This window comes from Neoarius graeffei, chromosome 2, assembly GCF_027579695.1.
Source record: "Neoarius graeffei isolate fNeoGra1 chromosome 2, fNeoGra1.pri, whole genome shotgun sequence".
Classification (NCBI taxonomy): Eukaryota; Metazoa; Chordata; class Actinopteri; order Siluriformes; family Ariidae; genus Neoarius; species Neoarius graeffei.
Window position 1 is genome coordinate 106,712,600 of NC_083570.1, and position 27,813 is coordinate 106,740,412.

The 27,813-nt window shown below is 41.2% G+C and overlaps 1 protein-coding gene across 2 annotated transcripts in view; it reads right to left on the bottom strand.

Moving 5' to 3' along the window:
• LOC132882095 (histone-lysine N-methyltransferase PRDM9-like) overlaps positions 1–27,813 on the bottom strand; it is a 70,929-nt gene that overhangs the window by 38,055 nt on the left and 5,061 nt on the right. The window contains exons 1-5 of one of the 2 annotated variants that reach the window (XM_060915334.1): positions 6,805–6,869; positions 6,488–6,601; positions 771–867; positions 525–635; positions 141–412 (exon numbers count right to left, since the gene is read on the bottom strand). In XM_060915334.1, the coding sequence (XP_060771317.1) occupies positions 141–412; positions 525–635; positions 771–867; positions 6,488–6,490 (483 nt within the window). In that variant the 5' untranslated portion in view covers positions 6,491–6,601; positions 6,805–6,869. Of the gene's footprint in view, positions 1–140; positions 413–524; positions 636–770; positions 868–6,487; positions 6,602–6,804; positions 6,903–27,813 lie in introns of those variants that run through there. The other variant, XM_060915333.1, reaches the window with a different exon arrangement.

The window sequence follows — 27,813 nt, forward strand, 5'->3', positions numbered from 1 at the left end:
TGAAAACTTAAGGGGTCACTTGAAAAGGGAAGAAGAGAAGAAGTGCACACAGGTTCATCGCTGGTTCCTGTGTGCTAAAAGTCTACCAGTCTTAGATAATGCCATATATAAAAGATTATTATGTGAAGAAATTAACTCACCACCCAAGAGTAGCCACTATTCATGGCTTCCTCTCTGTCCACCAGGTCTCCCTCACATGGCCCAAATCGTGCACCAAGTGGAATAGTCTCCCCCTTATTGAACACTCCAAGGCCTGCATCAGGAATACCAGACTTTCTGACCCCTAGACCAGGTGGAAGGGTTTGTATGGCTCTGTCAGTAATTCCCATGGGAACCGGGGTATCAGAAATGAAAACGGCTGGACCATGAACTTCACACTTGTTGGTGAAGTAGGATTTGCATTCCTCACAGTCTGGAATAGGAGGATGCAAAAAGTTTCATTTTTAATTGTGCCATCACAAATTTAGCTGAAACAGACCCAATAATTGCCAAAACTGTTGTGTAAACCTGGAACATTGACTTACAGAGAAACTCATCATTTTCAGGTTCTTCCTCTTTTACAGGTTTCCTCTGGAATCCTTCAGTCTGTTGGTCGACAGCGATGATTAATCCAACAGGGCGTGATGTCTCGGCACCTTAAATTCAGATTATGGAATTTTAAGCCATCTCAAGTAACAATGTGAAATACAAAACAGAAAATGGAGGAAGAGTGAGTCCTGGGGAACTAGTTCAGTCACAAATTAAGCATAGTTGGACTAATGTTGCCTTACAGAGATAGCCTCCGTCTTCAGATTCTTCCTTTTTTACAGGGTTCTGATAGTCCTCAGAGTCTGACGTCATGCAAGTCTCCGTTGTGACATCATCAAGCTAAATGATCAAAAAACAATAATATTTATTTAGTAATCAAAGTCTGAAAGCAGCTTTTGATTTTCTCTGTCACACTTCATGATAAAATTGCACATATTAGAACGTGTGTGTAATTAGCAGGAAAGCTTGCAAGCTCAGGGAAGAAAATGTGGATACACCAAAGCACATTTCTCAGCAGTAAAGAAAAAAAATATCCAGAAACCAGACAGACATCTAAAAGGAAACCATTTATCTATATTACACCTTTAAAAGTTCCTTCAAGAAATTATGTTTTCACAAGTTTCATTAGTGTGACATCTGAACCTTGGGTGAATGCTGTCTATTACTTACTTACATCAAAGCTTTATCACTTCAATTCCAGATATGAATAGACTTAAAGATGTTTACAGTTTACATGACTGATGTGATGGTAGCCTAAGGAAACCACTGCCCAAGCAGCACATCGCTCCTCACGCCATAACGCCTGTGGTACTGAAAAGACAGCGACACTGTTTTGGACTGCTAAAAGCAGCATGGCCACAGGGCAAGGCCCAATGATTGTACACAGCTGGAGCAGCTTAAACAGCACCTCAAATCTACCCTCCTCATGCAGCCAGGGGAGTATAAAGAGGCACTGCCACAAACAGAGGTTAGCTGGGTTCTCTTTGTGCATGTCAACTGATTCTCCCCTCCTCTCTGTACATAGGCCACTTCACTGACACCAAAGACAGTGACGGAGATGGAGACCAGAGTGCTCTTGCCAACGATCACCTCTGCATCCGTTTCCAGTGGAGGATCGATGAACAACCCAGATGCAGCCAGACCTGGCCTGCGACCCAACATTAGGTCAGCTCTGGCCCTCCGGCACCTATACCAACTGCACCATTCTTACCCCTTGCATTTCACGTATCCTTGTACTAGACCCTGGGTTGTGTGTTTGTGTTCCCTACCACAACCGCAAGTGCCAGACTGATTATTTTAAAATATAATATTATCATATAACTAGGCCTGTCACAATTACTACAAAAAAAAAAAAAAAAATCACAATTTGAGTTGACGGACACCTCACTCCTGGCAGTGGGTGGGCGAGATTATGGGGTGACCCTGCTACCTTGATCTATAAAAGGTGTCTCTAGGTATGGTTGGCACTATCCACTCTTCCTCCTTGCTGAATCTGCCTTATATCTTATGTGCTGAATCTGTACTACAGCCTCTCTGGACCTACCCCAGAGTAGTCCTAGACTGGTCCCATTGTTTCTTATATAACTGTTTCTCTCTTCCTGCTGAAGTTGGCCAGGATTCAGTAACTAAGCCACAGTCAGTCATTCTTATGGTGCCCATGAGGACTCAAGACTTAGCAAGAGTAACAGGGGGCTGTTACTCCAATAGTGATCAGAACACTAGTCATCCGAGACTTTCTGTACACTGATGACTGTGCCCTCAACACCTATACAGAGCAGAAGAGGCAGCACAAAATGGACTGTCCCCCCCCCAACAATTTCAGTCTCACCATCAGCACCCAAAAGACTGAGGTAATGTACCAGCCCACACCTGGAAGGTCCTACCAAGAACCATAGATTACAATGAATGGACAGAGCATTAAGGCAGTTGACAAATTCATTTACCTGGGCAGCATCCTTTCCCCAGTGAACAAAGATGTCGAGGTGAACAACAGGATTGCAAAAGCCAGCATTGCTTTTGGGAGACTTCATGAGAATGTCCAGGAACAGAGAAGGCTCAGCCTTACCACAAAGCTGAAGGTCTACCGTGCTGTGTTACTTACCACCCTACTTTATGCCTGTGAGACCTGGACTGTCTGCAGCAGACACACTAAGCAGCTCAATCACTTCCACTTGACCTACCTCCGCAAACCCTTTCATATCAAGTGGCAGGACAAAATCCTGGACACAGAGGTCCTAAAATAAGCTGGACTTCCCAGCATTAACACACTTCTGCAGAAAGCCTAAGCCAGATAAACTGGCCATGTTGTCAGGATGCCAGACAGTTGACTGCCCAAACAGTGCTGTGCCAAGGCAAGCGCTCATCTTTTTCTTTTTCGGGGGGGGGGGGGGGGGGGGGGTTGAAGAAACCCTTCAAGGACAATCTCAAAGTGTCCCTCAAGTCTTGAGCAAGTCGCTTGCTCAAGATCGTCCAGCATGGCGAGCAAAGCTCACCAGTGGCGCACGTGCAGCAGATATGAAATGTATCGCCGAAGACCAGAAGAAACGAGCTGCGTGGAAAGCTCGAACCATCGCCACTCCCACTACAGCACCTACCCACACGTGCCAGACATGTGGGCATACCTTCAAAGCCCAGATTGGTCTCAGTAGTCACCTCCGGAGCCACAACCGCCACCCACCAAACTGAAGTCATGGTCATCTTTAACCCCGAAGGACAATCATCATCATCATCATAGTGGTCAGAACATCTTGAGAGGGTCCTCCCCGAGCAGAGGTCCCAAACAGACAGCAAGAATTGGCCCTCAGACACACCAAGTACTACAACCAAGACATTCTGATGCTCAGACCAAGCTTTTATTTGGTCTGGTAGGTAGGCAAGACTCAAGGAGCACTCTTGTCTAAGAAGATTGGGGTCACCCAGTCGTCTGTCTCTGCTTAGATAAGGCCTGTAGACTGGATGGAAATCCAGCCCCTATTGTGGTGTGCCACTCTACAAGACCACCTGCTCCTCATGACTCTTATTAAGAGATGTCTCTCTCCAGGATGTCTGTGCTACTGATACCTGGGCAACACCATGAACTTTAAGGCTCCACAAGAATAAGATCAACCCTCCCACTATTATTCAACTTAGCTAATGGTTGATAATTTATATACAATATTTAACATTGGTTTACTACAGTGGTGCTTGAAAGTTTGTGAACCCTTTAGAATTGTCTATATTTCTGCATAAATATGACCGAAAACATCATCGATTTTCACACAAGTCCTAAAAGTAGATAAAGAGAACCCAGTTAAACAAATGAGACAAAAATATTATACTTGGTCATTTATTTATTGAGGAAAATGATCCAATATTACATATCTGAGTGACAAAAGTATGTGAACCTCTAGGATTAGCAGTTAATTTGAAGGTGTACAGTAATTAACGTCAGGTGTTTTCAATTAATGGGATGACAATCAAGTGTGAGTGGGCACCATGTTTTATTTAAAGAACAGGGATCTATCAGAGTATGAGCTTCACAAAGAAAGAAAGCACAACTTTATTCATCACACACTTGTGAAATTTCCTCTCTGCATCTGAAACAGTGAACACACATATGCACACACACACACACACGTGAGCAATGAGCGCACACACACACACACACACACACACACACACACACATACCCAGAGCAGTGGGCAGCCATGCTAACAGCGCCCAGGGAGCAGTCGGGAGTTAGGTGCCTCGCTCACGGGCACCTCAGCCAAAGGCCGTCCCATATTAACCTAACCACATGTGTTTGGACTGTGGGGGAAACCGGAGCACCCAGAGGAAGCCCATGCAGACACGGGGAGAACATGCAAACTCCACACAAAAAGGCCCTCGCCGGCCGCTGGGTTCAAACCCAGAACCTTCTTGCTGTGAGGGGACCGTGCTAACCACTACACCACCATGCTGCCCATGCCATGATACACTTCCCCAAACACATGTTTGGGGAAGTGTATCATGGCACGAACAAAGGAGATTTCTGAGGATGTTAGAAAAAGTGTTGTTGATGCTCATCAGGCTGGAAAAAGTTACAAAACCATCTCCAAAGAGTTTGGACTCCACCAATCCACAGTCAGACAGATTGTGTACAAATGGAGGAAATTCAACACCATTGTTACCCTCCCCAGGAGTGGTCGACCAACAAAGATCACTCCAAGAGCAAGGCGTGTAATAGTCAGCGAGGTCACAAAGGACCCCAGGGTAACTTCTAAGCAACTGAAAGCCTCGCTCACATTGGCTAATGTTAAATGTTCATGAGTCCACCATCAGGAGAACACTGAACAACAATGGTGTGCATGGCAGGGTTGCAAGGAGAAAGCCACTGCTCTGCAAAAAGAACATTGCTGCTCGTCTGCAGTTTGCTAAAGATCACATGGACAAGCCAGAAGGCTATTGGAAAGATGTTTTGTGGACGGATGAGACCAAAATAGAACTTTTTGGGTTAAATGAGAAGCATTATGTTTGGAGAAAGGAAAACACTGCATTCCAGCATAAGAACCTTATCCCATCTGTGAAACATGGTGGTAATAGTATCATGGTTTGGGCCTGTTTTGCTGCATCTGGGCCAGGACGGCTTGCTATCACTGATGGAACAATGAATTCTGAATTATACCAGCGAATTCTAAAGGAAAATGTCAGGACATCTGTCCATGAACTGAATCTCAAGAGAAGGTGGGTCATGCAGCAAGACAACGACCCTAAGCAAACAAGTCGTTCTACCAAAGAATGGTTAAAGAAGAATAAAGTGAATGTTTTGGAATGGCCAAGTCAAAGTCCTGACGTTAATCCAATCGAAATGTTGTGGAAGGACCTGAAGCGAGCAGTTCATGTGAGGAAACCCACCAACATCCCAGAGTTGAAGCTGTTCTGTATAGAGGATTGGGCTAAAATTCCTCCAAGCCGGTGTGCAGAACTGATCAACAGTTACCAGAAACGTTTAGTTGCAGTTACTGCTGCCAAGGGGGTCACACCAGATACTGAAAGCAAATGTTCACATACTTTTGCCACTCACAGATATGTAATATTGGATCATTTTCCTCAATAAATAAATGACCAAGTATAATATTTTTGTCTCATTTGTTTAACTGGGTTCTCTTTATCTACTTTTAGGACTTGTGTGAAAATCTGATGTTGTTTTAGGTCATATTTATACAGAAATATAGAAAATTATAAAGGGTTCACTAACTTTCATACGCCACTGTATATTAGGGATGCCACCGAAACATTTTGGCCAAAAATGGTTGTTTTGCTTTTTGGCCAAAAGGAAAAAAGTACAAAGATTAAATAAGCCTACAAAGAAGTGTTAAATTTCACTCAAATAATATTAATGATAATTAGAAGGTGGTTTGATAATTAGAGCCTCGTTTGAGTTTGTTTGGGTTTTTTTTGTTTTGTTTTTTTTGAGCAGCCTTCCACTACTCAACACCGAGTACCATCAACAGATCAAATGTTGGCAATGTGAACATTACACAACATAGAATACATTCACTGGCCACTTGACTTGGAACACCCACCCAACTGCTGTTTTATGCAGTTCTCTAATCAGCCAATCCCTTGACAGCAACACAATGCATAAAATCATCCAGATACAATTGAGAGCTTCAGTTCATGTTCACTTCAAACATCAGAATGGGAAAAACTGTGATCTCAAAGTGTGACTTTCACCGTGGCATGGGTGTTGGTGCCAGATGGGCTGGTTTAAGTATTTCAGAAGCTGCTAATCTCCTGGGGTTTTCACACACACAACAGTCTCTAGAGTTTACACAGGATGGTGTGAAAAACAAAAAACACTGAGTGAGCAGGGTAGAAACACCTTGTTGATAAGACGGTCAGAGGAAAATGGCCAGACTGGTTCGAGCTGCCAGGAATTATATATTAGTAACTCATATAATCACTCTTTACAACCATAGTGAGCAGAAAAGCATCTCACCATGCAACTGCAGAAGACCACAATGGGTTCCACTCCTGCCGGCCGAGAACAGGAATCTTAGAATCATTATTAAAGTGGCCAGTGAGTGTATAGCCATTTCGATGTGCAATTGTACTGAAATAAAATGAAGAAACGAGACGAAATAGGCTAATGTTTTTGGATGGTTCAAATTATTTGATTATCCCAATCAGGGAAAAATCAGTATCATGCAAGCATAACGTGCTTTATGGATTTTGATTTCCTTACTTTAGGCTTTTAATGTGCTCATATCTATAAATGTAAAAACTTTACAATGAAGACATTTTTAAAAGCATTACCTGTGAAAGAGCAGGACTAGAAGGATACGGAGGCTTTTGGGAAGAAACCGCTGACGATTCCATGATGAGACATCGAAAGGGTCTTCTGGAAACAGAAGCTAAAATACAAAAACAGGACCTTTTGTAAACCAACACACTGCAAACCATGGAGATTTTATTTCCAAAGAAATAGAAAAAAGTACAATTGTTTAAATGAGCAGATACAGACAGAACACAAAGTAAATGATAACTAGGTGTAAACATGGAAACCACAGCAACCATGAGCTTTTCATGCTTCCGAACCATAAATCTCTACTTGCTCATTTTGCTGCACCACCTGTCACACTGCTCAAGTCGGTTAGTTTTACATGGTTTTGGTTATAAAACAGTTTAGCCTGGTTGACTGAATACAATGTAGTGGCCATCTTCATTTACTTGCCATGATCCATAGCAAGACAGCTTTTTTTCACAAGCACAAGAGTAATGCACTGAAATCACAAGTGAACACATACTCTGAGGATTACCACGAACTCATGCAAGCGACATCAGTGATTAATGATGATGATGTTTGCAATAAATCCAGTTAGGTCCATATATATTTGGACACTGACACAAATTTTGTTTTTTTACCCGTTTACTGAAACATATTCAGGTTATAGTTATATAATGGACATAAAGTCCAGACTTTCAGCTTTCATTTGAGGGGATCCACATTAAAATTGGATGAAGGGTTTAGGAGTTTCAGCTCCTTAACATGTGCCACCCTGTTTTTAAAGGGACCAAAAGTAATTGGACAATTGACTCAAAGGCTATTTCATGGGCAGGTATGGGCAATTCCTTCATTATGTCATTCTCAATTAAGCAGATAAAAGGCCTGGAGTTGATTTGAGGTGTGGTGCTTGCATTTGGAAGATTTTGCTGTGAAGAAAACATGCAGTCAAAGGAGCTCTCAATGCAGGTGAAACAAGCCATCCTTAAGCTGCGAAAACAGAAAAAACCCATCCGAGAAATTGCTACAATATTAGGAGTGGCAAAATCTACAGTTTGGTACATCCTGAGCAAGCAAGAAAGCACTGGTGAACTCATCAATGCAAAAAGACCTGGACGCTCACAGAAGACAACAGTGGTGGATGATCGCAGAATAATTTCCATGGTGAAGAGAAACCCCTTCACAACAGCCAACCAAGTGAACAACACTCTCCAGGAGGTAGGTGTATCAATATCCAAATCTACCATAAAGAGAAGACTGTATGAAAGTAAATACAGAGGGTTCACTGCACGGTGCAAGCCACTCATAAGCCTCAAGAATAAAAAGGCTAGATTGGACGTTGCTAAAAAACATCTAAAAAAGCCAGCACAGTTCTGGAAGAACATTCTTTGGACAGATAAAACCAAGATCAACCTCTACCAGAATGATGGAAAGAAAAAAGTATGGCGAAGGCGTGGTACAGCTCATGATCCAAAGCATACCACATCATCTGTAAAACACGGCGGAGGCAGTGTGATGGCTTGGGCATGCATGGCTGCCAGTGGCACTGGGTCACTAGTGTTTATTGATGTGACACAGGACAGAAGCAGCCGGATGAATTCTGAGGTATTCAGAGACATACTGTGTGCTCAAATGCAGCCAAACTGATTGGTCGGCGTTTCCTAATACAGATGGACAATGACCCAAAACGTAAAGCCAAAGCAACCCAGGAGTTTATTAAAGCAAAGAAGTGGAATATTCTTGAATGGCCAAGTCAGTCACCTGATCTCAACCCAATTGAGCATGCATTTCACTTGTTAAAGACTAAACTTCAGACAGAAAGGCCCACAAACAAACAGCAACTGAAAACCGCTGCAGTAAAGGCCTGGCAGAGCATTAAAAAGGAGGAAACACAGCATCTGGTTCAAGACTTCAGGCAGTCATTGCCAACAAAGGGTTTTCAACCAAGTATTAGAAATGAACATTTTATTTACAATTATTTAATTTGTCCAATTACTTTTGAGCCCCTGAAATGAAGGGATTGTGTTTAAAAAATGCTTTAGTTCCTCACATTTTTATGCAATCATTTTGTTCAACCCACTGAATTAAAGCTGAAAGTCTGAACTTCAACTGCATCTGAATTGTTTTGTTCAAAATTCATTGTGGTAATGTACAGAACCAAAATTAGAAAAATGTTGTCTCTGTCCAAATATTTATGGACCTAACTGTACATCAACAGGACGCAACTTGCAAGCTGAAGCCTGGTCCTGACGCCAACCATACCCATGCACCAACTCCTGAGAATAACCATTGACCGATAGAAGGTATTATTCTTGGGTTTCATGTGACGTCACATCCGCCTCATTAGTTATTCAAAACTTTAGCTGGTGGTCTACCAAAGCTCAGCTGACAAAGCGTTTGTACGGAGAAGGTGCATTGCTCGCATGAAAAATGCCTTCCGCTTGCATTGTTTTAGGTTGTTCGAATCAATCAAACTGTGAAACTGATAAAAAAGTTTCTTTAGGGTTCCCCATGAACCAATAAAAAAGGGTGAACGAACATAGGATTTCACAAAAAGACGTGGAGAAAGGTGGTTTTTGAACTTCTCACTGCAATCGAAGGGAGCGAGTTGAAGCATGCTCGAGTTTGCAGTGATCACTTGGTGAAAGGTTTGTATATCCCTTTCAGCTACGTCCTTAGTGTTTTCCAAGTACTTTTCTTGCTCGGTGTTGTGATTTTACGGTACTTTTTTCAGTCACGAAGTGCTAAAGTCCCCAGCTGTTTCTTTGTTTACTCCTCACTCAGTTCATATGCATGAAGGTCGCGGCAAAGTTTTTACCCAGTTACAATGCGCCGTGATCACTTCTCCGTCTTGTTTAACTAAGATCCAGGTCTTTAAAGGGGTTTCTGATGATCTTTGTGAATGATTTACCTGAAAGATAAGAGTGAACACAGGTGAGAATCAAGTGAACTGTTGTTTGTTCACACTTCAACTTGCTTCGCTTCGTTGTAAAGACGCGAACGAGTTTAAAAAAAAAAAACAAAACACACGGGCAAAAACAATACAGGATTCGTTCGGCAGCGACTTGATCTCGAGGTCTTTTACCCAGCCACATACAAAAAAAGTTGTAAGCTTCCATACTCTTCCATGCTTTCATCCGTTTTGCGGTGTAGAAGGATGTCTGCAACACCAGATAGTTCGAGATGTCGGGGAACTCGACTGAAGGGTAGTTTTCGAGATTGTATGACAAATCCTTCTTCCCCAAGGCAAGGCAAGGCAAGGCAAGTTTATTTATATAGCACATTTCATACACAATGGCAGTTCAATGTGCTTTACAGAAGTAAAAACAAAAACAGTAAACAATAGAGAAATAAAATTACATAAAATAATTTTATTTTTATTCTAAAACAATTAATTAAAAGAAATTAAAAGAAAATAAGAATTAAACAATAGTAAAAATAAAATAATAAAATGAAGTAGTAGTTCAAATAGGATGAGAAAGAAAAGAAAAAAAACCAGCAGAATAGAATAAAGAATAAAATAGGATAAAGTTAAAGTAAATTTAAAACATGCAGAGAAGTAAAGATTATAAAGAATGTAAAGAAGACAATATAATTATTTAACAGAAAGCATCTGAGAACAGCTTGGTCTTTAGTCTAGATTTGAAGCTGCCAACAGCAGGAGCATTTTTAATGTCCTCTGGGAGTTGGTTCCATAGCTGTACTGCATAGTAGCTAAAAGCTGCTTCACCACACTTTGTTTTAACAACTGGTTTTAATAGTAAATTTTTCTGTTTTGATCTGGTAGATCTGATTGGGTTAGGCCGCTGCAACATATCAGAGGTAATTGGGCCCTGTACCATTTAGAGATTTGTACACCAGCAGCAATGCTTTAAAGTCAATTCTGTAGCTTACTGGAAGCCAGTGAAGGGACCTTAGAATTGGAGTAATGTGCTCTGTTCTTTTTGTTCGTGTGAGAACCCTCGCCGCTGCATTTTGAACCAGCTGAAGTCGTTTGATGGTCTTTTTTGGCAGGCCTGTGAAAAGGCCATTGCAGTAATCAACCCTACTAGAGATGAAGGCATGTATAAGTTTTTCCAGATCATTTTTTGACATAAGTCCTCTTAGTTTGGAAATGTTTTTTAGGTGATAAAATGCCGTTTTAGTGATTGCTTTCATGTGACTGTCAAAGTTTAGCTCGCTGTCAATGAAAACACCAAGATTTTTAACCATTTCTTTAGTTTTAATCCCTTTTGTGTCAAGAATAGTGGTAATCTTGAGTCTTTCATCTTTTTTTCCAAATAGAATTACTTCTGTTTTATCTGTGTTCAGCTGAAGAAAATTTTGTGACATCCAGCTATTGATTTGATTGATACACTGGTAGAGACATTCAAGGGGGGCATAATCATTAGGTGATAGAGCAAAATAAATTTGGGTATCATCTGCATAGCAGTGATACAAAATTGAATTTTTATTGATAATTTGCCCAAGTAGGAGCATATAAAGGTTGAAAAGTAATGGTCCAAGAATCGACCCCTGGGGGACACCACAGGTCAAGGACATTGACGTTGAGGAACAATTTCCCAGGGTAACAAAGAAGCTTCTATCTTTTAAGTATGATTTTTAAGTATGATTTCCCAGACTGTAGGGGTCGATTCCATTGCACATAGCAATCTTCCAAATATATCTAAAGTGAGCAGTGGCTTCTAGATTACAAGCATACTCTGATAAGTTAAATCGCTAGTTGTTTGTGGCAGCCGTTTTTCTTTGCTTGACCACCAGCTGTTTTACCGGAAGTGAAACCGCTAAGAAAAGTCACGTGATGGAAACCCAAGAATACAATTTATTTTTCAAGATTTTTGCAAATTAATACAATTCTTCTGAAATAAAATCATAAATTTAAACAGTGAGATCTGTTTTGCACCTTTGCTTCAGTATGACCAGCAAATTCAGCTTTTTTTTAAGTTTACTGGAGATTTAATACAACACTAATGGTACGTTCAAACCAAAAGCAGCAAGAGCATCAAAGTGACCAAAAGTGTTTCATTTTCTATGCAAGTCAGCATCTCATGGCAGGACTGTTGGTGGCGCATCTTGGGTGGCGGGAGCATCAGTTTGAAGTTGAAGTCCGGGTTGAAGTTGAAAGTTCAATTCTTTAGCACATCCCTTTAGGGGCTCCATAAGATTAGGCAATCATAGTGCCATAAATTCTTGCTGTGTCTTGGCTGAGAGACTGCCAACAGTACAAATTTGGCCCTGACCAATTATCATTTATGTCTTTGGATGTCGTATGTAGGAGGGTCAATAAATTTTCAATCGTGACTTAAGAATTTAAAAAAAAAAAAGTCAGATTTATATATTGACAATATGTTTGCATCTTTTCAACAACTCTGGGAACTGTTTTCTCGTCCTAAACACTTTTTTTTTTTAGATACCTAAAAGTTCACACTTTTATTTGCAACACATGCCCAGTTTCCTAACCATCCTGCTGACACGTCCCTAGATACTGTTCTTATGCAAGCCATTCAAGGTATGATTTCACATACTGTATTTACAGTCAAACCTCATCCTCAACCTCGCTGTAAAAGCTCTTTGGGAGGGGGAATCGGGGAGGGTATTTCAGACAAGCTCTGGGGGGGATATTCTTCAATGGGTACATACTGCATCTACGAGTGCATCTCAAAAAATTAGAATATTGTGAAAAAGTTCAATATTTTCCATTAGTTATTTAAGAAAGTGAAAATGTTATATATTATAGACTAATTACACAAACTAAAATGTTTCAAGCATTTTTCTATTTTAATTTTAAATCAGTATGGCATACAGTACAAAAAAAATCTCAAAATATTAGAAATTTCATTTAGAGTTTGAGTAAAACAGTATGAACACAGTGTATCTCTCGGTCTAGTTCAGTACACACAACCACAATCATGGGGAAGACTGCTGACTTGACTGTTGTCCAGAAGGTGATCACTGATGCCCTCCACAAGGAGGGTAAGCCACAAAAGGTCATTGCTGAAAAGGGTGGCCGGAAGAGGTGCACAAGCAACAGGGATGGCCGCAGTCTTGAGAGGATTGTCAAGAAAAGTTGATTCAAGAACTTGGGAGAGCTTCATAAGGAGTGGACTGAGGCTGGTGTCAGTGTATCAAGACCCATCACGAACAGACATCTTCAAGAAAGGGGATACAACTTTCGCATTCCTAATATCAAGCTACTCCTGAGCCAGAGACAACATCAGAAGTGTCTTATCTGGGCTAAGGAGAGAAAGAAATGGACTGTTGCTCAGTGGTCCAAAGTCCTCTTTTCAGATGAAAGTACATTTTGCATTTACTTTGGAAATCAGAGTTCTAGAGTCTGGAGGAAGAGTGGAGAGGCACAGAATCCAAGGTGTTTGAAGCCCAGTGTGAAGTTTCCACAGTCTGTGATGATTTGGGGTGCCATGTCATCTGCTGGTGTTGGTCCACTGTATTTTATCAAGTCCAAAGTCAACACAGCCATCTACCAGGAGATTTTAGAGCACTTCATGCTTCCATCTGCTGACGAGCTTTTTGGAGATGCTGATTTCCTTTTCCAGCAGGACTTAGCACCTACCCATAGTGCCAAAACTACTACCAAATGGTTTGCTGACCATGATATTACTGTTTGATTGGCCAGCCAACTTGCCTGACCTGAACCCCATAGAGAATCTATAGGGTATTGTCAAGAGGAAGATGAGAAACACCCGACCCAAAAATACAGATACGCTGAAGGCCATTATCAAAGCAACCTGGGCTTCAATAACACCTCAGCAGTGCCACAGACTGATCACCTCCATGCCACACTGCATTGATACAGTAATTCATGGTAAAGGAGCCCCAACCAAGTATTGAGTCTATAAATGAATATACTTTCCAGAAGTTGGACATTTCTGTATTGTAAATCCTTTTTTTGATTGATCTTAGGGAATATTCTAATAATTTGAGATACTGGATTTCTGATTTTCATGAGCTACAAGCCATAATCATCAAAATGAAAACAAAAAAGGCTTTAAATATTTCACTTTACATGTAATGAATATAGAATATATGAAAGTTTACCTTTTTGAATTAAATTATGAAAAAAAGGAACTTTTTCATGGTATTCTAATTTTTTGAGATGCACTAGTATATGCACCAGGCATAATCCAATGCAAAAGCCGTTCACCATACTCACTGGACTAAATTTAGGCTTTCCAAAATTTAGAATGAAATGGACCCATCTTGTGAAAGTGTTACCAGTTGCCCGTTACCCATGTCCACAAGTTCTGGTCTTGGCCATCTCTGTATAATTATTGAACTGCGATTTTTAAAACTCTATCGGAGATGACTGGGACACTTATGGAGCCTAATACCATAACTGCTTTGTTCAGCATTCCTCAGGTACCTCTACCTAAACCACAAGCAGATCTGATAGCTTTTGTAACTCCGTTGGCTAGACGACTCATATGATTGAGATGGAAATCACCAACACCCGTACTCATACTCTCTGGATAAAAAAAAAAATCTTTAATAACTTAAAGCTTGAAAAAATCCGACATACACTGAATGGATCCTCTAGGAAATTCCAGAGGATGTGGAGGCCTTTCTGTGCTTAGACAGAAAAAATATATTTTTTCCCAGCTATCCCTGAATAAGATCCCACTATGTTCAACTGTTAGCTCTTACTTATTTATATACAACCCTAATTCCAAAAAAGTTGGGACGTTGGATAAATTGTAAATAAAAACAGAATGCGATCATTTGCAAATCACAGAAACCCTATTTTCAATGAAATATAGTACAAAGACAACATATCAAATGTTGAAAGTGAGAGATTTTATTGTTTTATGAAAAATATATGCACATTTTGAATTTGATGTCAGCAACATGTTCCAAAAAAGTTGGGACAGGGGCATGTTTTCCACTGTGTTGCATTACTTCTACTTTTAACAACACTCTAAGTGTTTGGGAACTGAGGAGACCAATTGCTGTAGCTGTGAAAGAGAAATGTTGTCCCATTCTTGCCTGATATACAATTTCAGTTACTCAATCGTTTGGGGTCTCCTTTGTCATATTTTGCACTTCATAATGCACCAAATGTTTTCAACTGGAGACAGGTCTGGACTGCAGGCAGGCCAGTTTAGTACCCAGACTCAAAAAGCCCAGAAATTCCTACTTACCCAGGCATAAATGAAACAGGATTTATCTTGTAGTGTCCTGATGCCCAGATATTTAACCCAGCCCCATATACAACCCCGATTCCAAAAAAGTTGGAACAAAGTACAAATTGTAAATAAAAACGGAATACAATGATGTGGAAGTTTCAAAATTCCATATTTTATTCAGAATAGAACATAGATGACATCAAATGTTTAAACTGAGAAAATGTATCATTTAAAGAGAAAAATTAGGTGATTTTAAATTTCATGACAACAACATCTCAAAAAAGTTGGGACAAGGCCATGTTTCCCACTGTGAGACATCCCCTTTTCTCTTTACAACAGTCTGTAAACGTCTGGGGACTGAGGAGACAAGTTGCTCAAGTTTAGGGATAGGAATGTTAACCCATTCTTGTCTAATGTAGGATTCTAGTTGTTCAACTGTCTTAGGTCTTTTTTGTCGTATCTTCCGTTTTATGATGCGCCAAATGTTTTCTATGGGTGAAAGATCTGGACTGCAGGCTGGCCAGTTCAGTACCCGGACCCTTCTTCTACGCAGCCATGATGCTGTAATTGATGCAGTATGTGGTTTGGCATTGTCATGTTGGAAAATGCAAGGTCTTCCCTGAAAGAGACGTCGTCTGGATGGGAGCATATGTTGCTCTAGAACCTGGATATGCCTTTCAGCATTGATGGTGTCTTTCCAGATGTGTAAGCTGCCCATGCCACACGCACTAATGCAACCCCATACCATCAGAGATGCAGGCTTCTGAACTGAGCGCTGATAACAACTTGGGTCGTCCTTCTCCTCTTTAGTCCGAATGACACAGCGTCCCTGATTTCCATAAAGAACTTCAAATTTTGATTCGTCTGACCACAGAACAATTTTCCACTTTGCCACAGTCCATTTTAAATGAGCCTTGGCCCAGAGAAGACGTCTGCGCTTCTGGATCATGTTTAGATATGGCTTCTTCTTTGAACTATAGAATTTTAGCTTGCAACGGCGGATGGCACGGTGAATTGTGTTCACAGATAATGTTCTCTGGAAATATTCCTGAGCCCATTTTGTGATTTCCAATACAGAAGCATGCCTGTATGTGATGCAGTGCCGTCTAAGGGCCCGAAGATCACGGGCACCCAGTATGGTTTTCCGGCCTTGACCCTTACGCACAGAGATTCTTCCAGATTCTCTGAATCTTTTGATGATATTATGCACTGTAGATGATGATATGCTCAAACTCTTTGCAATTTTACACTGTCGAACTCCTTTCTGATATTGCTCCACTATTTGTCGGCGCAGAATTAGGGGGATTGGTGATCCTCTTCCCAGCTTTACTTCTGAGAGCCGCTGCCACTCCAAGATGCTCTTTTTATACCCAGTCATGTTAATGACCTATTGCCAATTGACCTAATGAGTTGCAATTTGGTCCTCCAGCTGTTCCTTTTTTGTACCTTTAACTTTTCCAGCCTCTTATTGCCCCTGTCCCAACTTTTTTGAGATGTGTTGCTGTCATGAAATTTCAAATGAGCCAATATTTGGCATGAAATTTCAAAATGTTTCACTTTCGACATTTGATATGTTGTCTATGTTCTATTGTGAATACAATATCAGTTTTTGAGATTTGTAAATTATTGCATTCCGTTTTTATTTACAATTTGTACTTTGTCCCAACTTTTTTGGAATCGGGGTTGTAAAAAGTTGTACACCTCCATGCTCTTCCAGGTTTTCATCTGTTTGTCAGCGTAGAACGTAGGTCGCGTTAACCGACAATTGTCCGTCACTGACGGATTTTTTTTAAGCTATGACGGGAAAATCTGAAGGCCGTCGGTCATTTTGACGGATGTTTACCGTTACCATTACCAATAACAATAATAGCCTAATAATAACAATAATAAAACATAATGAAACACACAATTGAAATGATTGGCAAGTTGTGGCAGAGTTTTCTTACATACAGTATACATAGTCTTCACTGCCGTCACTTTCAACCTGAGCCGACGTTGCGGCGAGTCTTGATGTTCAGTGCACAGGCTGCTCATGTATACTTGTAGCCACTGCGCAAGGCTGTTCCCCCCCATCGCACTCCTGACCGCGCTCTCACTTTTCTAACCACTAGCACAGTGAGATGGATTAATGTTTCCCTTCTCTGCAGAAGACACGTCATTTTTGCTATTAAAAAAGGAGATGCATTGGGTTGTTTGTGTCGTTTCCCTGCCTGTACGTCTTAATGCAATAGCGCTCATTTAGGCTAGCTGTTTTCTTGTTTTTAAAATGAAACAAATATCGATTTATTGTATTCTTCCCCAGCAAGCTTAGGAACATCACTGCTCGAATATCTGCTGAACTATCATTTTAATGAGAGCACGGGTAGACAAACTAACATTTAAACATAACTTCGTTTTATTTAAGACCTTCCGTGTCAGGTTCCAGGCTCCGCGGGGTGCAGCTGCACCACTGGTGCAGAAAGACCGCATGCTGCAGGATTTCCTCCCTATGAAGAGAGTACTAGCAGGGTCGGGAAATCCAACTTTCGGAGGCTCTTGCCGGCTTCTGATCACGTCCCTGGGAGAAATGTTTCCCGACTTCAGAACTTTGGCTGAAGTGGCGCTGGTTATTCCAGTCTCCAGTGTCGCAGCAGAGCGCGGGTTCAGCCTTCAGAATAAAATTAAAACGTCAATGAGAAGTCGTCTGTCCGAGGCAAAGACGCAAAATTTAATGACAATTGCCTCAGCAGCAGTCTCCATTGACGACTTTGATTATGCACAAGCGAGCTCCCAATTTAAATCCATGCGGGCCAGAAGGAAGGTTTGAGCTCACGCAAACAGGTCAAATTAGATTGTCACTTAAATCGTTGTAGTGGACTGTTCATATTTTAACTGCAATTGTCTTGCTACGTTGTAAAATAGCATTGTTCATATGCCCGTTAAGGCTCAACAGCCGCAATGTTTTTAGCGGAGGGAAAATGGGTTCACAAGTGACCGAACGCCAGAATCTCTGTTCATCTTTTTGCATCATAAATACATAAATAAATGATTAAATAATACAAGCTTGTTCTGTGAATTAATTTTTAAATGAAAATGAGTCCATGAAAGGGGCGGCACGGTGGTGTAGTGGTTAGCGCTGTCACCTCACAGCAAGAAGGTCCGGGTTCGAGCCCCGTGGCCGGCGAGGGCCTTTCTGTGCGGAGTTTGCATGTTCTCCCCGTGTCCGCGTGGGTTTCCTCCGGGTGCTCCGGTTTCCCCCACAGTCCAAAGACATGCAGGTTAGGTTAACTGGTGACTCTAAATTGACCGTAGGTGTGAATGTGAGTATGAATGGTTGTCTGTGTCTATGTGTCAGCCCTGTGATGACCTGGCGACTTGTCCAGGGTGTACCCCGCCTTTCGCCCGTAGTCAGCTGGGATAGGCTCCAGCTTGCCTGCGACCCTGTAGAAGGATAAAGCGGCTAGAGATAATGAGATGAGTCCATGAAAACACAAGTTATTAAATATCTAGCATTTATAGCCTATATACATTGTCATTTAAAAGTTAAAATAAAATGACAGATAATAATGGACAATGATGGAATTTTTACGACCCTGTCCATCAAAATGACAGACAATGAAAAAGTCTAACGCAACCACTGGCGTAGAACGATGTCTGCAACACGCATCTCCCATAACACGGTACAGAATAGAACGAGATGGAACAGTCCCGTCACGTATTTTAATGTGGTGTCACGTATTTTCTTACATTTGCCTTCCGGGTTTTTATATGCTGTTTCGTCCCATGTATAACAAGTGTTCCGTCCCACAATACCATTTTTGTGACATTTATTTACATAATGTATAATCTTACCTTTTTTGTTCCAGTTTCACAGAGACATCCATCACGTCCACCATTTTATTAATCGGTACTTACATTAGTCATCCCGCCTTTATAGATGAACCCATTCCGTATGATAAAGTTAGAAAAAAAACAAAATATATTGTTGTTTTATTGTCAAAACATGTAACTTAACTACTATTTATTCATCTATTTTACAATTTCTTGCCTCTTCCCCTACCTCTACCTTTTTGTTTCTTCAGCTGACATTGTATACATTTCAAGTTCTTATCTTTTTTGATCTGTGCTTCTGTTTTATGACCCACATTTTCACAAATCAGTGTGAAACCACATTTTACTTGAGATGGAGCTCGTTCCGCCACACAGGATTTCTTTGTGACGTCACAGCAAGGTATATTCCGTACTTGGAGTTCCGGGCTTTTAGATCAATTTCGATTGAAAATATCGTGAACATAACGTTAATACAATGTGACGGGATATAATAATACTGGATAATCAAAGAATACATGACAGTGATACATGTGAGTACAAGATGTTAAGTATGAAACCCCTGACTATTGAGAAAACGTAACGTTATTGTAATGTACCGTCCCCGTTACGGTTCATACGTTCTATACCGAGTTATGGGAGACACCTCTGCAGCACCAGGTAGTTTGAGATGTCAGGGAACTCAATGGATGGATAATTTTCCAATTAATGGGAAAAATACTTCTTTTTTAGTGCGTAAGGATCTTATCCCATTGGAGTGGTTTCTATATCCACTTCTTTTGAATGTACTTCTTGGTTTTAATAACTTGCGTGTTTGCTGTACACAAACATGGCAATAAGTTCTTGTGCTAATGGGCCAGACTCCACTTTTGGATCATTAATCCCTTTTGACTGAGAATGCCCTGCATGCATGGTTTTATGTCGGCTTCTGACACATCCATACAGTTTTAAATACAATACCTATAATTAAGTTTGTTTTGATTGCATTTATTTCAAAACAGAATACATGTGCTTCAATGAGAATGGGGATGAGAGTATAGTGAAGACGCAAGGAGTAGACATAAAGAAAGTTGGTGACTTCAAGTACCTGGGGTCAACTGTGCAGGAAAATGGGGGCTGCGATAGTGAGGTGAGAAAGAGAGTGCAGGCAGGGTGGAGCAGTTGGAGAAGGGTTTCGGGAGTCATTTGTGATAGGAAAGTCCCAGCAAAAAAGTGAAAGGTAAGATGTATAAGACAGTAGTGAGACCAGCTGTGATGTATGGATTGGAGACCGTACCCTTAACGAAGAGACAGGAGGCAAAGTTGGAGGTGGCGGAGTTGAGGATGTTAAGGTTTGCGATGGGAGGTTGGACAGGATAAGGAACGAGCACATCAGAGGGACAGCACATGTGGAGAGCTTGGGAATTAAGCTAAGAGATGTGACTGAGATGGTATGGGCACATCCTGAGAAGAGATGCAGAGCATGTTGGAAGGAGAATGTTGAGGATGGAGCTGCCGGGCACACGAAAACAAGGAAGGCCAAAGAGGAGATACATGGATGTGGTGAGAGAGGACATGAATGTGGCAGGTGTGGTAGAGAAGGATGCAGAAGACAGGGAGCAACGGAGATGAAAGATCTGCTGTGCCGACCCCTAATCGGGAGCAGCCAGAAGTTGTTGTTGTTTTTATTGCATTTATTTAATTCCTGGGCTCCCGGCTATAACAGGGAGTGATGTTGCATCCCATTGTTTGTTGTTCATCCATCGCAGTCGATGATGACCACAATCCCTATTTGTGTGTCCTCATGTAGCTAATCAGCCCAATTTTTGCTCGAAAAGATCTGCCACATAAGCTACAAGTGCAAGGATCAACTGCTAGGTTTTCCGCAGCTCTCTACTTGCGGAGGCGCCTTCTTTCCACTGCATGTAGCTTGCGATTTGCCTCTGCAATTTGTGCTCCTTTGTGGATGGCTTCTTTCCATGATGACCTGTCTGAGGCTGCTACTTCCCATAAACTTGGATTGATGTTAAAAGCTTTAAGGGAGCATTTCAGTGTGTCTTTGTATTAGGGCTGTGTGAGAGGGGAAAAAATGAATATCCCGATACATTTTCTCCATTTCACGATATACGATATATATCTCGATATATTTAAATCTCCTCTAAAGGACCCCATGAAATCTAACTTTTACTCTTTACTGTTTTCACTACAATCCCTGCAGATTAAATAACATTCTTGGTTAACTTTACAGGTGGTTTTCAACAACACATTTTAAATTGTCATGTTCGTGATTAATCACAATTGAATTGAAATAAGACTATTTTTATTCAACAAAGACGTGGCACAAACTGCAAAAACAATCTTGAAAATTGCAACAAAGGGGCAACACAATACAGAGCTGCTCAAATCAATAAAGTGCAAGCTCGACACTGAGAAAGACATTTAGCCTAAATAAGAAAAGTGCTCTTTCATTAAATTATTTTAAAAAATAGATCTCCAAGCTATTAACCTGACTACTGAGAACCACTGGAACATTCACAATAGAGAGAGAGATTGAGGGAGAGAAGAGAGAGATCTGCAAAACGTCATTTTTCTCTTTGCACACTTTTGAACTGAATGTTTTCTGGCTCTGCCTCTCAGATGCGTACAATTCCGGCTGCTGCCTTTCGTGATGACAGGTTTTGTTTTTTTTGCACACTTTACAAACTGGCATTTGCTGTAACATGTCGTCCTCGCGATATCCAAAAAAATGCCAGATGACTGACCCCTTACTCGTTCTTTTAGGAACCAATTCGTCCGCTTCCATTTTTAATTTGTCGCTGAAATTGCCAGAGCTTACACGGTAGCCTATGCAACACCAGCAATTGCACGAACTGAGTCAGCGCTGGAAACTGGAACCAGGAAATCTTGCAGTGTTGCCAGATACTGCTGACGTTTTCCAGCCCAAAATATGTTAAATACCCACCAAAACGCACTTAAAACCGCCCAATCTGGCAACACAACCGAAACTAGAAAATCTTCCCGGAAGTTCCTTTCAGCACGGAGATGTCGCCCGGGATTGGTTGGCGAGTGCGTGACATTATTGTTTTCTTTACCCTTAGGCAGCCTCTCACGTTACTGCCTGAGGGACAGAGAGATGTTTTAAACAAACACGAAACGAACGCAAGTCGGAAGGTGACCATAAAATACTCGATAGTTACGATATAATAATTATTTTATGTATGGCACACAGAATTTTCGGCGATATATCGAGTATATTTGATATATCGCACAGCCCTACTTTGTATCTCTTTCTCTGTCCTCCGTGAGAGCGTTTCCCAATGGAGAGTTCTCCATACATTAGTTCAGGGGTCACCAAACTTTTTTCTCTGGGGGCCACATTGTCGTTCCTGACTGTGATGGGGGGCCGGGGTCGGGTCAGCTATATCACATAGAATTGTATAACCCAGACAAATATGACCACCAGCAGGCCTCATTGTGTAGTAGAGATTACTAGCCTGGCACGGCCATCCCCACTACTGTATCCATACTACTATATCAACACTTGATTCCTGGCACATATTTGTTTATCTTTACTAGTGGTTTGCAAAAGTAGTAATCGAGTCTTCACACTTTGTTTTAATTTGAAATACCACAGATATTCCATTTATTTATTTTCTAATAAAAATAATATCAAAGCTGTCAAGGTAAGAAACATCTGCCTAGTTGAGGTGATTGACACTGGCAAAGGTGAGTGGAAAATTATAAATTGTAGGTAGGCCTGTTGATATTATTAATAATATTAATAATAATTGTATGCAGCACTTAATAAAGGTCAAATAAATAGGCCTATAAAATAAATACATTTAAAAAAACAGTGAAATTATAATAATATGAGCAATAGATCAATAGATCACAGCGGTTGTGCTGTGTCCTGCACGTCATTGCTCTCATCCATGGCCAAAGCAAAAAACTCGAATTCTGACGCTTTCTCATTCAGCTGGTCATACACGTTGTCCCCCAAATCTTCGGTTCGCCTGGTCATAGTAGGTGCGGAGAGACTCACCGCGTTGAGCGCATCCTTCTTGTCGGGACACACCTCCTCGGCCACAGCAAGCATGCATACTTTAACAAAGTCCCCATCAGTAAACGGCTTTCCATGGGTAGCTAGTAGGTGAGCTGCCTTATAGCGAGCTCGGACAGCAGCCTGGTTGATCTGGGCTTGGTGAAGGAATACATTCTGTTGTGCAGCCAGTCCGCATTTCATCCTCCGAATCCTGTCTTCTCTTGTTTGCCCTCGCAAACTAGCATACTCTTTGTGGCATAGTTCGAATTACGTGGGAGCCAATGGGAGCTGAGCTCCCATTCCCTCAGGCTCCCATGAAAGAAGCAAACTTAATTTTCTGTGGAAGTCTCTCAAATACGTCATATATCACCATAATAAGCTTGAATAGCCTATATCACATATAAATAAAACTCATTTCATTTCCGATCACCATGCAGCCATAACTTTGTATTGAACGTGTTATTAAACCGCAACATGTACGGCTGTACTTCACCACCACACCACTATGCGCGCAAACTGAAATTTGCAGCCTGCGAAATCGAATGTGAAGTTAAGTCCGAAGAAGACTTGTCCTCTAGCTCACAACGATCTTCCTTTGTTTAACTATATATATATCTATATCTAGATATATATATAAAATTTGTTTAACTATATATATATGTATATATGCAACACCGTGTGTGTGTGTGTGTGTGCGTGCGTGAGTGCATGCGCGCGCCTGTGTGTGAAAGCTGTGCACTGCAGTGCGCAAAAGTGCGCTGGTCCAGGAGAGCGAGTATGCATTGCTTTTTTTTTTTTTTTAAATAGAGACCCCCATAGGGTCAAATTTATAATTCGAACCCTGCTTTGTGGCGGGTTTCATAGTGATGACGCAGATTATATTCTTTGAAAACCGGCACACTTTCTTTACATACAAGACAAACTGCACGGTCCTTACACTGAACGAAAAAATAATCGGTGGTCCACTGTTCTTTAAAAACTCTGCACTCTGTCAGCTTTTCGCTGACCGCTAGCCATTTTGCTGTCCTGAACACTGACAGTTCTCTGCGCGTGCGCTGCCTGTCACTGCTTGATCGCGAGCATATGATGAAAATTCGGAAAATATGAATAGTTCATTTTATAACTAAATATCAATTTTAATTGATAAAATCAACAAAATACAGACATGTTATTATTTGCCAAAAAGCAATTTAAAAAAATAGGCCATGACCACTTTTGGGGATTGCCTCATAGGGCCGGTTCAAGTGGTGGGGGGCAGAGGGGCTGGGGGGCCGGTCAAAGGGGGGTAGCGGGCCGGATCTGGCCCGCGGGCCGTAGTTTGGTGACCCCTGCATTAGTTGCTTAGGAATGCGTTCATCAGACATTCTTGTAACATGTCCCGCCCATCTAATTTGGTTCTTCTGGATGATCGTATGAACGGATGGCTGATTTGCTCAAGCTAGGACTTCTGTGTCAGGGATCTTGTCTTGCCATTTAATCTTTACATAGGCAATTGAGATGAAAGTGGTTGAGCTGTCGAGCATGTCTGGCGTAAACCGTCCATGACGCCGAGCCATACAGAAGAGTGGTTAAAACTACTGCCTGAACATTAGAACGAAGCCTTCCAAAGCACGCACTAGCTTTCGCTATACGACAGTTCACTTCTTGATTGATAACCACATCACTAGAGAGTGTACTTCCTAGATAAGTGAACTTGGAGACAGCTGCAAGTTGATTGCCTTTGAGAAATACAGTGCTGAGCATAAATGAGTGCACCCACTTTGAAAAGTAACATTTTAAACAATATCTCAATGAACACAAACAGTTTCCAAAATGTTGAAAAGACAAAGTTTAATATAACATCTGTTTAACTTATAACGTGAAAGTAAGATTAATAATCTAAACTTCGATTACACGTTTTTCAGTTTTACTCAAATTAGGGTGGTGCAAAAATGAGTACACCCCACAACAAAAACTACTACATCTAGTACTTTGTATGGCCTCCATGATTTTTAATGACAGCACCAAGTCTTCTAGGCATGGAATGAACAAGTTGGCGACATTTTGCAACATCAATCTTTTTCCATTCTTCAACAACGACCTCTTTTAGTGACTGGATGCTGGATGGAGAGTGATGCTCAACTTGTCTCTTCGGAATTCCCCAAAGAAAATAATTTCTTTACACCACTAAGGTGAAGGCTACAAGATCAGCAAAGCTTTACTTATCAGTCAGAATACTGTAGCAAAAGTGGTACAAAAATTTAAGAAAGATGGAATTGCAACCATCTCACAGAGACGTCCAGGTCGTCCACGGAAGTTAACACCTCGACAGGAGCGTCTTCTGATGAGAAGGGTTGAAGAAAATCAGCATGCAAGTTCACTGCAGTTATCTAAAGAAGTAGAAAGCCAAACTGGGGTGACTATTTCTCGTGACACAATATGGCGTACACTGCAGAGGAATGGCATGCACGGATGCCGTCCATGAAAGAAGCCTCTCCTAAAGCCCAGGCACAAAAAAGCCCACCTAGAGTTTGCCAGGGCCCATGCTGACAAAGATGAAGACTACTGGGACTCTATACTCTGGAGTGATGAGACCAAGATAAATGTTTTTGGAACTGATGGCTTCAAAACTGTATGGCATCACAAAGGTGAGGAATACAAAGAAAAATGCATGGTGCCTACAGTGAAACATGGTGGTGGCAGCGTCCTTATGTGGGGCTGCATGATGTCGGGGAGCTGCATTTCATTAACGGCATCATGAATTCACAAATGTATTGCTCTATACTGAAAGAGAAGATGCTACCATCACTCCGTGCCCTTGGTCGTTGTGCACTTTTCCAACATGACTAAACACACATCTAAGGCCACTGTTGGATTTCTGAAGAAGAACAGGGTGAAAGTGATTCAGTGGCCAAGTATGTCTCCTGATCTGAACCCAATCGAACATCTATGGGGAATTCTGAAGAGACAAGTTGAGCATCATTCTCCATCCAGCATCCAGTCACTAAAAGAGGTCATTGTTGAAGAATGGAAAAAGATTGATGTTGCAAAATGTCACCAACTTGTTCATTCCATGCCTAGAAGACTTGGTGCCGTCATTAAAAATCATGGAGGCCATACAAAGTACTAGATGTAGTAGTTTTTGTTGTGGGGTGTACTCATTTTTGCACCACCCTAATTGAGTAAAACTGAAAAATTTGTAATCCAAGTTATATTATTAACCTTACGTTCACGTTATAAGTTAAACAGATGTTATATTAAACTTTGTCTTGTCAACATTTTGGAAATTGTTTGTGTTCATTGAGATATTGTTTAAAATGTTACTTTTCAAAGTGGGTGCACTCATTTACGCTCAGCGCTGTATGGATGGCTGCTGCTGAGGTTGACCAGGAGCTGACTGACACATTACTTCGGTCTTCTTCATGCTTATGGTGAGACCAAAGTTGTCACAAGCAGTGGAAAATTTATCCACCGTGGTCTGCATTCCTGCTCCTGCATCCCATTAATACACTTTACAATAGATTATTAGATTCTAATCGAACAGATGACCCAAAACAACTGTTACAAGCATGAATAGGTAAGAACACCCGTAGAAGTTGTTACTAGAGAAACGATGACGTAAGGCAGGGGTCATCAAACTACGGCCCACGGGCCGACTACGGCCCGCCACCCCCTCTGCCCCCCACCACTTGAACCGGCCCTATGAGGCAATCCCCAAAAGTGGTCATAGCCTATTTTTTTTAAATTGCTTTTTGGCAAATAATAACATGTCTGCATCTTGTATTTTGTTGATTTTATCAATTAAAATTGATATTTAGTTATAAAATGAACTATTCATATTTTCCGAATTTTCGTCATATGCTCGCGATCAAGCAGTGACAGGCAGCGCACGCGCAGAGAACTGTCAGTGTTCAGGACAGCAAAATGGCTAACGGTCAGCGAAAAGCTGACAGAGAGTGCAGAGTTTTTAAAGAACAGTGGACCACCGATTATTTTTTCGTTCAGTGTAAGGACCGTGCAGTTTGTCTTGTATGTAAAGAAAGTGTGTCGGTTTTCAAAGAATATAATCTGCGTCGTCACTACGAAACCTGCCACAAAGAGTATGTTAGTTTACGAGGGCAAACAAGAGAAGACAGGATTCGGAGGATGAAATGCAGACTGGCTGCACAACAGAATGTATTCCTTCGCCAAACCCAGATCAACCAGGCTGCTGTCCGAGCTCGCTATAAGGTAGCTCACCTACTAGCTACCCATGGAAAGCCGTTTACTGATGGGGACTTTGTTAAAGTATGCATGCTTGCTGTGGCCGAGGAGGTGTGTCCCGACAAGAAGGATGCGCTCAACGCGGTGAGTCTCTCCGCACCTACTATGACCAGGCGAACCGAAGATTTGGGGGACACCGTGTATGACCAGCTGAATGAGAAAGCGTCAGAATTCGAGTTTTTTGCTTTGGCCATGGATGAGAGCAATGACGTGCAGGACACAGCACAACTGCTGTGATCTATTGATCTATTGCTCATATTATTATAATTTCACTGTTTTTTTAAATGTATTTATTTTATAGGCCTATTTATTTGACCTTTATTAAGTGCTGCACACAATTATTATTAATATTATTAATAATATCAACAGGCCTACCTACAATTTATAATTTTTCACTCACCTTTGCCAGTGTCAATCACCTCAAATAGGCAGATGTTTCTTACCTTGACAGCTTTGATGTTATTTTTATTAGAAAATAAATAAATGGAATATCTGTGGTATTTCAAATTAAAACAAAGTGTGAAGACTCGATTACTACTTTTGCAAACCACTAGTAAAGATAAACAAATATGTGCCAGGAATCAAGTGTGGATATAGTAGTGGGGGATATAGTAGTGGGGGATATAGTAGTGGGGGATATAGTAGTGGGGGATATAGTAGTGGGGGATATAGTAGTGGGGGATATAGTAGTGGGGGATATAGTAGTGGGGGATATAGTAGTGGGGGATATAGTAGTGGGGGATATAGTAGTGGGGGATATAGTAGTGGGGGATATAGTAGTGGGGGATATAGTAGTGGGGGATATAGTAGTGGGGGATATAGTAGTGGGG